The sequence below is a fragment of the Hevea brasiliensis genome, chromosome 4 (genome assembly GCF_030052815.1).
Source record: "Hevea brasiliensis isolate MT/VB/25A 57/8 chromosome 4, ASM3005281v1, whole genome shotgun sequence".
In the NCBI taxonomy this organism is placed as follows: domain Eukaryota; kingdom Viridiplantae; phylum Streptophyta; class Magnoliopsida; order Malpighiales; family Euphorbiaceae; genus Hevea; species Hevea brasiliensis.
Window position 1 is genome coordinate 11,369,871 of NC_079496.1, and position 12,428 is coordinate 11,382,298.

The 12,428-nt window shown below is 34.5% G+C and overlaps 1 protein-coding gene and 1 long non-coding RNA gene across 4 annotated transcripts; one reads left to right on the forward strand and one right to left on the reverse strand.

Annotated features, from left to right (window-relative positions):
• Positions 1–382: 382 nt before the first annotated feature.
• On the forward strand, positions 383–4,894 carry LOC110665218 (zinc finger CCCH domain-containing protein 18). Its single transcript, XM_021825243.2, has 9 exons — positions 383–451; positions 565–739; positions 1,780–2,702; positions 2,794–2,961; positions 3,054–3,233; positions 3,454–3,530; positions 3,752–3,922; positions 4,009–4,132; positions 4,280–4,894. The coding sequence occupies exons 3-9, from the start codon at positions 1,789–1,791 to the stop codon at positions 4,347–4,349; spliced, it is 1,704 nt and encodes a 567-aa protein (XP_021680935.2). The 5' UTR covers positions 383–451; positions 565–739; positions 1,780–1,788; the 3' UTR covers positions 4,350–4,894.
• Positions 4,895–6,103: 1,209 nt separating this feature from the next.
• Positions 6,104–7,692, reverse strand: LOC110665217 (uncharacterized). Of its 3 annotated transcripts, none has more exons than XR_009148186.1 (3): positions 7,310–7,692; positions 6,656–7,195; positions 6,104–6,264 (listed from the first exon to the last, which is right to left on the reverse strand). It is a non-coding gene; the product is annotated as an uncharacterized LOC110665217 (long non-coding RNA). The 3 variants fall into 3 exon arrangements; XR_009148187.1 differs by having other exon boundaries at positions 6,104–6,341; XR_009148185.1 differs by lacking the exon at positions 6,104–6,264 and having other exon boundaries at positions 6,617–7,195.
• Between the last annotated feature and the right edge of the window lie 4,736 nt (positions 7,693–12,428).

Here is a 12,428-nt window from a genome sequence, read left to right on the forward strand (position 1 = left end):
TTTCGCATACACCGAAGGCATACATCCTTCTTACGGATCTCACCACTAAGATTGGTACACAGTGAGTATCGGTGTCAATCCAACGGTACATAATTAAGGAAGCTTTTAGCTTCCTTAATAAAAGACAAAATAAAATACATGTTTCCGCCACTCAGCCTCAGGAGATGCATCTTGCCGACAAGTGTCGTGGTAACTTTAAATTTTAGCACATTGGAATTTCCGAATAAATAAATAAATTATTTTTTTTAAATCTTTATTTATTATTATTTTTTAAATTGTAATATAAAAAATTTTTCTGAGGTCATTTCAGTAATTCAAGGGGGTTGAAACTGTTATAATAAGTTCTAAAATGAAGGAAAATATATAGCCTTTTTTCTCTGTGGCTTATAAAATCTAGACTAGAAATTATGGAATCTAAGAAATAATAATAAAAAAAAAGTCTACTGCTATAGTGAGTAGCAACTATTTTTAATGATTGATTTTTTTTTTTTTAAGTTTTTCCTTTTAATCATATATACTTTACATACTATAAATAACAGTGATTTGTAAACCAAACTGATGCAGTTTTTGTGGGTGTGGAGTGTCTTGAAGTATAAAGATCATTTCTGCCAATTTGCTTCTCGAGAACAACGGCCTGAGAGAGAGAGATAGGGGAGGAGGAGAAGAGGTTGTAGAGATGTCTTTATTGGTTCATCTGAGACAGCTTTTGCTTCAAAACTGAGATTGAAAGATTTTGTTGGTATGTTGGATCTCTATTTGTTTATGTTGTTCTTATTGTACAATCATATCATATTAGCTTTGCGTAAAATTTGGTTTTGGTTTCGCTGTGGAATTTTTCTTGAAATTTTCCCTGTAAAGTTGTTTTCTTCATTTGGATTTCTATACATGAATTAATTCTTTTTTTTTTTTTAATTTCAAATTTCTCCCCTTTTTCTTCATGTTTTCTCTGCAAACTTTATCTTCATGTGGATTTCTACCCATGATTAATTATTGGGATGTGGAGTTCGAAAACAATTTAAACTTTTGTCATTTTAGCTCTATATAAGAGTTCATAGTAAAAAAAGAACTTTTTTTCTTTTCTGAGCAAGAAACATTTTTGGATTGGTACAGAGAGACAGAAATTAATCTTCCCTACTGCTTTGCTTGTGTTTTTCTGTTCAAATCACCATAACACATTCTTGTTTTTATTACTTTCTCTCCTCTTGCAATATGGAAAGCATATATTGACTTATTTTCTCTCAACTTCAGAGCGTGTAAATGTTTAATACTGTTTCATATTTCCATATTTGGGTAGAAAAGATTTATTTCTGGTTCTGATGATGTTCTGGTTAGGATGACTTTAAAAGGGTTTACTTTTATGTTCAGGAGACAAAAATACAGTGCAGAGATTGGGTTAGACTCTGCATGAATCGTTTTTTATTTTATTTTATTTTTCCATCTTCCTTTTTAGAGTTATGGAATCCTGGAAGATCTCCTCTCATAAGCCTCGAAACCCTAATTTTTTTCCTCCATTTTGTTTGAGTTATTTTGTGGGTTTACTAGATCTGCAACTTGTTATGCCGGCTTAGATTCTGTACTTTTTTTACTCTCTCTCTCTCTCTCCTTCTTCTTGGGCTTCGTTTGGTTCTTGGTTTATCTTATAGTGCCAGATACAATGATTGTGAAGTGGATTTTTCACCCCTCCATTCTCCTGTAGCCTTCTTTTTCTTTTATTTTTTGGGTTGACTTTTTAATTGGTGTAGAAATTTTATTTTATTTTATTTTTGGTATCATTTGCAGTGATACAAGATGGATTTTTCAGAGCATACGAGGATTGTGTTCAATAGAATTAAGAAACTGGAACCAGAGAATGTTACTAAGATTATTGGCTATCTTCTTTTACAAGATGGTGGTGACCAAGAAATGATTAATCTGGCTATGAGTCCTGATGTGGTTATTCAAGAAGTGATTTATAAGGCTAAAGCTGAACTAAATCAATTAGCCCTTAAATCAGCAACTTCTCCAATCTCACCATCCATGAATTCACCACCTGTTTCCTCACCGTTCGCTCCTTTCTTTCCTGTGTCTTCTCGGTCCTTTTTGTCGCCAGCAGCAGGCTTCCGACCCCCTTCTTCCTATTGGGAATCTCAAGTTGGAGCTAAGCATAATTCAGATTTTGCATCCATGGGCTACCTGGATTCTGTTTCTGAGCTCCAAAACCAAACTCAGTTCTTGAGTTTGGAAGATCAAATAGAGCCCGTCAACTTGGGAAATATGGGGTTCCCAAGTGATTATTTCAACTCGGATGCTGCAGTGGCTAATTTAAGTGCAAGGGCATGTCACCGTTATTCAAGCTTAAATGATTTCCCAGTTAAGACTTGTCACTATTTCAACAAGGGTTTTTGTAAGCACGGAAGTAACTGTCGATACTATCATGGACAAGTCTCGGAGAGCTTCCCTCGAACATTTGATGCTATCGATGAAGACCAAATTTTCTCACCAGGGTCACTTAAGAAGTTGGAGTTGGAAATCATAGAGCTCTTGAAATCAAGAAAAGGCAATCCTGTTTCAATTGCTTCTTTACCAATGATATACTACGAGAAGTATGGAAAAGTTCTTCAAGCAGAAGGGTACCTCACAGAGAGCCAGAGACATGGGAAAGCTGGTTATAGTTTGACTAAACTTCTTGCTAGATTGAAAAACAGCATTCGACTGATCGACAGGTGCAAATTATGAGCTTCTATGGGTTTCCTCATTTAATATCTTTTTATATGCAAGTGTTTAACTCGTATCTTCTCTTGATTTGAGTTGCAGACCTCACGGTCAGCATGCAGTAATGTTGGCTGAAGATATTCCAAAATACATGGAAAATTGGGGTGACAGAAATGATCCCGGTCCAATTGTTAGTGGATCACGGCAGATATATCTAACCTTCCCAGCGGAGAGCACTTTTACAGAAGATGATGTCTCCAACTACTTCAAGTACTTGTCTAGTCTAGAAACTCTTTGCGGGCTCCTGGCATCTATTTTTTCAATGTGCATTTGTTTCTTATAGTTTTCGGTTTTATTTACAGCACCTTTGGACCAGTTGAGGATGTAAGGATTCCCTGCCAACAGAAAAGGATGTTCGGCTTCGTAACATTTGAAAGTGCAGATACTGTGAAGATGATTTTGGCAAAAGGAAATCCTCATTTTGTTTGTGGTGCTCGAGTTCTTGTGAAACCTTACAGGGAAAAATCAAAGCTTATTGATAGGTAAAATTATCTGTAACATTTGAAATGCAAGAGCCTAATCTCCTTGTGACTTTACAATTTATCAAGAATTGTATTCCATTTAATGTTTTTCTAGCGTAGCTTTTTATGTGAATTTAACTCTGGTGTCCAAACCATCATATCAGAAACCTACATTATGTTTTAATGGTAGAACTTTAGAATAAATTGCAGAAATTATTTGTTGCCATTTTTTTCGGTGCAGGAAGTATCAGGAGAGAATTGAACCTCCAATGTATTTCTCTTCTCAGTATGTAGATATGGATTCTGAGCTTCATCCAAGTAAGTTTGGTCTTTTTCAATAATTTCCATAAATGAAAAGATAAAATTGTGAAATATTAATATAGATTCAATTATAATTATAAAGAAATAAAAAAAAATTCAAATTTTAAGTCTGTAAAATCTGTTGGAAGTCTTAATATACTGCAAATGCACACAACAATTGGTAGTTGTCCTTTCTATTTTTATTTTTAGCATTATCTGATTATATACTTTGATTTTAGTGCCAAGAGGATACGAGACCTCAAGGTTGCTGAGGAAGCAGCTAATGGAAGAGCAGGATCCAGCATTTGAATTTCGGAGGAGGCAACTTGCAGAGTTGCAAATGCCTCGAAAGCCAATGTCCAATCATTCCTATTTTGGCTACTCTTTGGATGGGCTTAAAGTCTCAGAAGGTTAGCGAGTTCTGCTTTCATTTCCCTTTGTCTCTGCATACTTTTAGTGTTCTCATTCCTGTTTTCTCATCTCATTGCTCTTGCAGATAATTTCAATTTGCCATCCACTGAACGTTTTAGTTGTCAAGCTCTGTTTGACGCTTTGAACAGTGGCTCAGTGAGTGATGACAAATTCAGGCATACAGAGACCAATTACATGGATCCGGACAGGTATAAGTCATCTTCTTGTAAATGTTGATTTCATGAGCTCATAGCAAATAGATATGCTGAATTTTCATTCTAGCCTTTCAGAGTTCTTGGTCTTAGATCCCTTCCCTTTTTGACTCATTATAGTTTATCTTTACCTCTGCTGTGCAGTCAAGGACTGAACTTACCAGAGAGTCCGTTTGCATCTCCAATAGCTAGCAGCATTTCTACAGTTATATAGGTTCAGCACGCAGAAGAATTATAGAGTTACCTGAACAAAGGCAACAGCAACATCTTCGGTTTGATACATAACAGCACCTTTTTTTCGCGTTTTTCCTTCCGTCTTCTCTTAACTTGTTCACCAATGTTTACAGCTAGCACAAAACGGCTAATGAAAGAAACAAGAAGAATCTCCTCCTAAAGGAAGTAGCAAAACAGAATATGATACACAGAAATACACGTAAGAATGCTACAGTTTTTCTAATGTTAGAGAAACAATGCAAGAAGGTTTGAATATTAAGTAGCTAAGATGTAATTAGTCTTTAGCGGATCAAAGGAATTAGAACATATGCAGTGTTGGGAGAAGTTAATGTTTAAAACCTCTGCAACACTCACTGATAGATGAAATAACTTCAACAGAAGGATTAGTAGTTGGCTTATACCAGTTTAGCAAAAGTTGTTTATAGTCTTTCCATTTTCTGTTTACAAGGTAGGCATGCTTTTGCCTTTGTTTTGGCTTAGGCACAAAGAATCATTATCCGCAATTTTCAATAGTTACTTGCCTCAGATAGATGTTGGAGTTGATTTTTATATTCTCTCTCCATAGCCATATCTTTCTTTCATGTAAAGATGCCAAGATGGGAGCAAACAGTGGCAATGAAACTTTCGTCCTTCAAAATTAAAGTTGTATGTATTCCAGAAAACAAAGCATGTCCTCTGCTCAAAATCCTGTCATTTAAGGCAAGAAACTGAAAAATAGACTAATTCTTTATAACCAAGTAAACTCCACCATACTCTCTGCATTCGGTGCATTGTTCAACTCACAACTCAACCTAGACGAGGCACTAAAAACAAGAACAAATGTACATAATTTAACTATGATATGGGGATTAGTGATATATCTAAGCTAATCATCTCTGCAAATCTTAAAAAGCCTTTCGTATTGGCAAATTATTCTATGGATACAAGTGTCAGGACATAAGTAAAGCCAAAACTTCAGCATACAACAAGCAACACAATAAATGAAACTCTGGGGGACCCCATTGACAAAGGCAAGTTAGGCAATATGCTCATTCTTCACAAATGACATCCAGATAAGGGTTTGCAATATAATATGTGGAAGCTCACAAAAAATATCTATGTTTGAAGTAGTATTAAAACCCATAATCCAGATAACAAAGAGACAAAGTAGTTCCACTAAGCAAGATCAAGACAACCTGCATTGTTCCAAGCAAGTCCCATTCATTATCTCTATCTGTTGAGCTATATATAATTTCTGGAATTGACATCACCAATTGATGGACCCCTTGACGATATCTCCCTTAGCTGAGCCACACTTGATTGAATCACTATTAGAAGCATTTTTAAGACAATAAAAGAAAGGGGAAAAATTGTCCTGTCATCTGAGAGTGACCTGCTAACCAATTGCATACCTGATAAAGCTTTTGGTTGCCCAGAAGATAGAAGGAAGGAATGAGTTCAATCTTTCCAACCACCCTTATACCCAAATTGAAGTAGCCTTTTAATTTACCTTTTTTTTTTTCCTCCCTTTTCCATCTCCTCTTGGGATCCAACCAAGGAAAGCAAAAATGACAAGAAAAATCCATCCATAAATAGTAAAATAGACACATTTCAAAGAAACAGGAGTAGTAAATTAAACACAAAGAACTAGTTTAATACTAATAATGAGCAATAATTCTGACTGTGAGAAAACACAACCAGCGAATAGAAGTAATTAGTAAATATCATATGAGAATCATGCTACCATTTAATAGGCCTATTCCTAGTACACTACAGTCTACATACTAATCATTGTTGTTACATACAGTTGTACTTTAAAAATAGGATAGCATAATTCCCAATAAGACAATCTCTAACCACCCACCACCGAAAAACGCAAAAAAAAGCTGAAGCTGTACCCTACAAAGTGGTAGGACCTGCAGGAACATACCAATTATTATGCTGTCAAGCCATATACTTGGACATGCCCCTCACTGTTGTATAGAACTTTTTGCTGTACCAACAAAAAATAGCCATAACTCTAACAAACTGCTTATATTCTCTTCTACAGATGACAGTCTCAAATATAATAGTGAGAGGAAATAGAGGAAAAAAAATGAATTCTTGGTGGCAGTTGTGAACAAAATAGGCTGCCAGGTTCCCTGATTTTTAAGTGGATCAAGCAAAATCCCTATGCAGTACTACGTCAAACAAGAATTGAGACAGAGAAGCAAGAACCAGGGCAATTTTGACAATTTGTAGAGAAGTAAAATAATCATACAAGAATAATTACCGAGAAAAACTTGCTGTTATGACAATGATACTGACCTTTATGGAAACCTTATTGTCATCTTTTTGTGTCTCAGTCACCACAGTTTAACAATAGTCTCACAAACATGGTTACATGCCTTCTGGAGTTTAAACCTCAACTATGTGAAGAACTAGAGCAGCAGCTGCATAGATTATTGCAGTAATACAGAACAGATAGTAAAATGAGAAACAAGTGGATCAAAAGGTCAGCAGCCAGTTTCAGAGTAATTTGAATATCCAGGTCAGTTTTGCAAAATGAGCCATACAAGTTGCTGACTTGCTGACTAGTGGAGGACCTTGCTATATTACTCGGTGTTAGTGAAAAGAACACACAGGCTTAACGGTAATTGGTAATACATTATCTGTCTTCCATATTTCTTTGCAAACTCCTTAACTAGTAATTGTTGCCAAAATGCCAAATATTTATGTAAACTAGTTCCAGCCCATTGTTGACAAAAACATTCATCTGTTGGAACTAATGATCTCAGAGGAAATGGCCTCCTAGGAGCTAATTCTCTTCTCCTGAGTGTACCTGCTTACATCTATCTGTCTGACCACCTGCAAGCACAAATCATCCTTAGCCATTTTTTCCAATGAAAGCGCCATTTTCTCCAATGAAAGCGCCATTTTCTCCAATGAAAGCTTGAAAGTTCCTTGGAATTTGGATCACACCTTGTCTTTCATTGAATTTCTTTTGAGATTTCAACCTTCTCCAGCAATTTAAAATTCTACCGGTTCTGCAAATTCATCCTGAAGACGTTGCACATGAAATTGAAAGAAGTTATAACAAGGAAAAAGCAAATTCATGTATATCTTACTGACAGTACACTATCAACAAACAGCTAACAATTACTGGCCTGCCACTCCCGAAAAGAAGAGAAATGAATTTTAAAAAAAAAAGGCAAAGAGATCCCACAGATGTCAATTTGACAACTAACGACTAAAACAAAATGGGGTGTCAGACTGTCAGTTACTTGCTGGGAATAGACCTCGTGACGGGCTGGTTCCAAATCGCCAGTTCTGGTTCACCGAGATATGAACTTGAATCGATTCCTAAGATTCTTCCATAGTTTTGATTTTGATTTTGGTCCAATGCAATTCTTATTCTATATTTTTTGCTTTGATTTTGATCAAATTCAATGGAACATATTTTTTTTTCCAAAATTTTTCATTTTTTAAATGAAAAAATATCCAGTTTTAATTTGAAATCAAACTAATCCATTTTGGTTCAATTTCAATTCGATTTAATTACAATTTAAATCAACTATGAGTTTGACCAATTCTGATATAGTTCTGAGGCAATTTAAACTGATCTGGCTCAGGGCCACAATAGCCAGGACTAGCTCGTACAATAAATGCATTCACATCTTTTTTTTTTTTTTTTTTCTCCTCTTCTCAAAGATAGCTTGTTTAATTGATAAAGATACTAATCATTACAATAAGGCCAAGTCAAATCCAGCCCAAATAAGAAAAATAAACAACCTATTCTGCCCAAGGTCTATGAATAAGCCCATGGCCCAACAAAGTGGAACCCTAGCTAGCAGATGACCAAAGAAACTTTGCATTCCAGTAGCTCCAGCGCCATCATCTCCCAAAGCTCTTGTGGTTGGAAGACAATAAGAGGATCTCCATAGAAGCCATTATCTAAGAGCATGCCTATACCAACCAAAGTAAGAGATCCTCAGCCAACACCCTCTAAACCCACAAGGGATAGAAAAATTGTAAGTCGTTGACAGTTCAAATATGGACAACGGTTGAAGGATGGCAAAACCCACCAGCATCTCACCTCTTATAGCCAAGGGGGCAGCTGCAACATGCGACTATCTCTTATATCCTAGGGGTACCAAACCTTCATGCAAAGCCGATTTTCCTCTTCCAAAGTCAAGAAAGACTATTAACAACAAGCATAATAAGTAGATTATCAGAGAATCATCTTCCAATATACATCCAGGCTGCACAAAAACAAAATCACAAGTATCTACTACCCGACCCAACTGTAGGGAGGGAACCCACTCATCGAGCCAGGAAAGGATGACCTTCTCTTGCCTGGGATAGAGGAAGGCCATAGAAAATGACGAAAAATGAGGGCCTTTGAACCCTAAGAAAAAAGAACAAAACAGAGAAAAACTCACTCTTTAGAGAGAGAACGTAACCAAATGACGCAGCAAGGAGCCATCTGTTACATCATACTCCTCCGTAAAGCATAACATGATCCCGTAGTACACCTAACGAATTACCGTACTTCGCCTACCGGTAACCCATTAAATAAACTATAAGGGATTTTAAAATAATTTCTATACATTTTTAAGTTTGTGGGTAAATTTTTTTCACAAATATTAAAACTTTTAATTGACATTAAGTCACAAATCAAATTTTTAGATATTTAAAACTACCACAATTTTTACAAAAATTTCGACAGAGTACCGGCTGTATTTTGAGAAAACAGTTCTTCAAAACCTGAAAAGAAACACACTTCCAATATTTTTACTCAACCATAACTCTAATACAAATCAATTTCATCTCACAATCTCATACAAGAAGCTCAACTCAAAATCAACCGCAATTCGAAGCATCTCATTTCAAAAAAAGAATAATTTCTCATTCACAAAATATAAAAATTTAATTATTTACATTGATTACAAAACTCAGAAATAAATTTGAATATTACAATAATTTGCATTTTAATTACATATCCAAAATAATATTACAAAAGTTCTTGTACAACTGCTCAACCAATTTACATACATATAATTACATGCATACATCAAAATCTAATGCACAAGGGTATACCTCTAATATACCCGAAGTTAATCCTAATGAGTTTTCAAGGCATAGCTACCGAAAATCTCACTCGGCTGCTCTATCATTACTTTCACCTACGACAGCATACAAAGCTATGGCTGAGTGGTGAACTCAGTGGTGCACAACCATAATTTAAAACATAATATACAATATCTTACCAAAATTTTAGCAAAGAATTTGAAAATTTTGAAATTCAATCAAAATTCTAAAAATCAGAATATTCGTTGCCAATAAAATAAATCATTTGTTAAAATGACTCTGCTCAATAATTTCAATTTATCAAATCATAACTGAACATTTAAATTAATTCTAGTAATTTATGGAAACAAATCTTAATTTCAATAAAATCAATTATGCACAAATCTCATTTGAAATCATAATTCTTACTGTTCAAAACCCATTCTTTATCTCACTAACTATGCAAGACTAATCCGTAAGGGCCACTTTCGGGGCAATTCTAACTCCCTATGGTCGGGGAGGTCGAATCAGGATTCTAACTCCCTGTGGTCGGGGAGGTTGAATCATCGTGCACAATACACCACAATAATGCAACTTCTGAAAGGGCCAATGAAAAACTTAGATCTAACCTCTAATAAGAGGAGAATCTAAGCCTGTGCACATACCATGGTATTCAAAACAAAACAAAGCTAACTCCATTGTCTCCTCAACAAATGAGAGAGACGAGTAATAACTTTATCAAGCATCTATAGTGAGATATAAAATAATAACATGAATCTCTTTATTTTTTTTTTAGTATAAATCACAACACAATTCAATTCAATGTCAATTCCAATATCCAAAAAATTTTATACTCATCACAATTCAAAATAAATTTTATCCATTCCCATGTCAAGTATGTTTCAATCAAAATTTTTTCAAAGTTAACTTTATTCAATTCATGACAAAATAAAATCATAACTAATTTCATTTTCTAAAACTAAACTCATTCATACCATAACACATTTCAATAATTGTTGAGATAAATTCAATATTTGATAAACATAATACAATAAGAAATGAAATCATTTAGTCAAAAGACATATGAAGAAACATAACCAATAAAAACACTAGTTGTGCACAAACCTCTTTGTTGACTAGTTTACTCTAAATTTCGATTTTTTCTTGAAGATCCCTTTTCAGTCTCTTTTTCAACTGAAACACACAATTTACAGTATTTTAGTATCATAACTTATAATAAATCTAATAAATAATTCATGTCTACTGAATTCTAGCCCTAATATGCTTAAATTAACGTTCTTTGAAATTTACTTTTCGGGGTTACTATTTATGATACTATTCAAGTTAAAATATTGAATTTCTCATGCTTAATAGGTATGTGAATTCTAATTACACTCACATACCACATTTTGAGTGTCAAATTTGTTGGTCTTGGTTGCCATTTCAATTTCTAACTCTCCTAAGAGAAATTGCCATTTTTCAGTTTTGATCCCCTGTTTTGCATTGTTCTATTGGTCTAGTTACTGTAAAAATTTGGCTAAGTGTCCTTCATCAAAGTTATTCCTTATTGTCTTATCTTTAATTCTCTTTTTCAATCACTCCATTTGGAGTTTTTAGGCCAATATATGGTCATTTTACTAAGGCTGGCCGGATTGGTGACCCAGAATTTCTGGGCTTGTTTAGGTTCTGGCAGTTTTGGACAACTAAATTTGGATGGCAATTTCATTTGGTTATAGACAGAATTTGAGTTGGTGTTTTTCATGAAAGTTGTAGTGTTATGTCACATATTTCCAATGCCACAAAAATCAGGTCATTTGGACCTGCCTAGGCCAAGTTATGGCCAAATGAACAAATATTCATTTGGTCATTTTTGTACAGTGGCAGTGCACATTACCCAGATTTGACCTAATTGTTCACTATCTAAATGTCATTTTCTAGGCATGGTTTCTAAATGAAAATTGTGTCTTTATGTGTCTATTTCATTCCCAATTAGCTTCACACCAATTGAGTTGGTAAAATTTCAGTTTTGGTCCTTGAAATGGACCTAGGTCAGGCTGCCCAATAGTGACCCCTCACCAATCCGAATTTGACTTAACTTCTCACCATTCAACACATTCTAAATAACACCATTTAACCATTTTAAACCCCATTTAGGTCAAACTAAATCAATTTACTAAATTCTTAATTTTTCCCCCTAAACCCTAAGGGTCAAGAACCCTAATTTTTCTACTGGATTAAATTCTTGCAATTAAAGTATATAAACACTATCTAAACACTAAATTAAGCTTAATTACACTTTTAATTCCCTAAAAATCTATCAAACCCTACCCTTTCTAATGTTGGCTGAAATTCCATTAGTCCCTTAATCCAACATTTTTGTTTGATTTTTACACAATTCCTAAGTTAATTCAATTATATGTGCATAAATTTAAAGAGAGAAATTGAAATTCACTACTAACCTCTTTCTTCAATTTCTCAAGCTCTAATTTCTTCAATTTCTTCTTCTTTTTCCTTCTTCAATCTTCTTTTCAAGTTGCAAGGGCAAGGTTTAATTAAGTGAGTTGGGAAATTAGGGCTAAGTTTGGTGTTTAATCAAGCTCCAAATGAGCTTTAATGGTGGTTTGTGAGAGAAAGATGGGAGAGAAGAGAGAGATGTGGGAGACGGCACTAGGAAGAAGAAATGGAGATGTAATTTTTTTTTCTTTTCTTGTCATTTTATGTCATTATCCCATAATTATCATAATTAGAAAATATAAAATTATTAACTCATGCTTAGGTCACACTAGTGATGTCATAATTCTTATTTTAATTTTCTTTTCTTTTCCTTTATTTTCTTCATACTTTTTCAATTTAAATCTATACTTCAAAATTTTAATTTCTCATATTTTATTGGACAGCTAGGTCAGGAGTTACCTCTAGGGGTGAATTGACCAATTTGCCTCTCGCCAGTTTGATCCGGTTTGTAAATAATTCAGCGTTTCTTTTGGAGTCCTGACCTAATTATTTGACCTACTTATCAGCCTTTTTCTGT

Coding starts and splice junctions, on each gene's coding strand:
- LOC110665218 (XM_021825243.2), top strand. CDS start 1,789: ATGGATTTTTCAGAGCATACGAGGATTGTGTTCAATAGAATTAAGAAA. Junction 3,923..4,008: donor TGGGCTTAAAGTCTCAGAAG/GTTAGCGAGTTC, acceptor TTGCTCTTGCAG/ATAATTTCAATTTGCCATCC. Junction 4,133..4,279: donor AATTACATGGATCCGGACAG/GTATAAGTCATC, acceptor TCTGCTGTGCAG/TCAAGGACTGAACTTACCAG.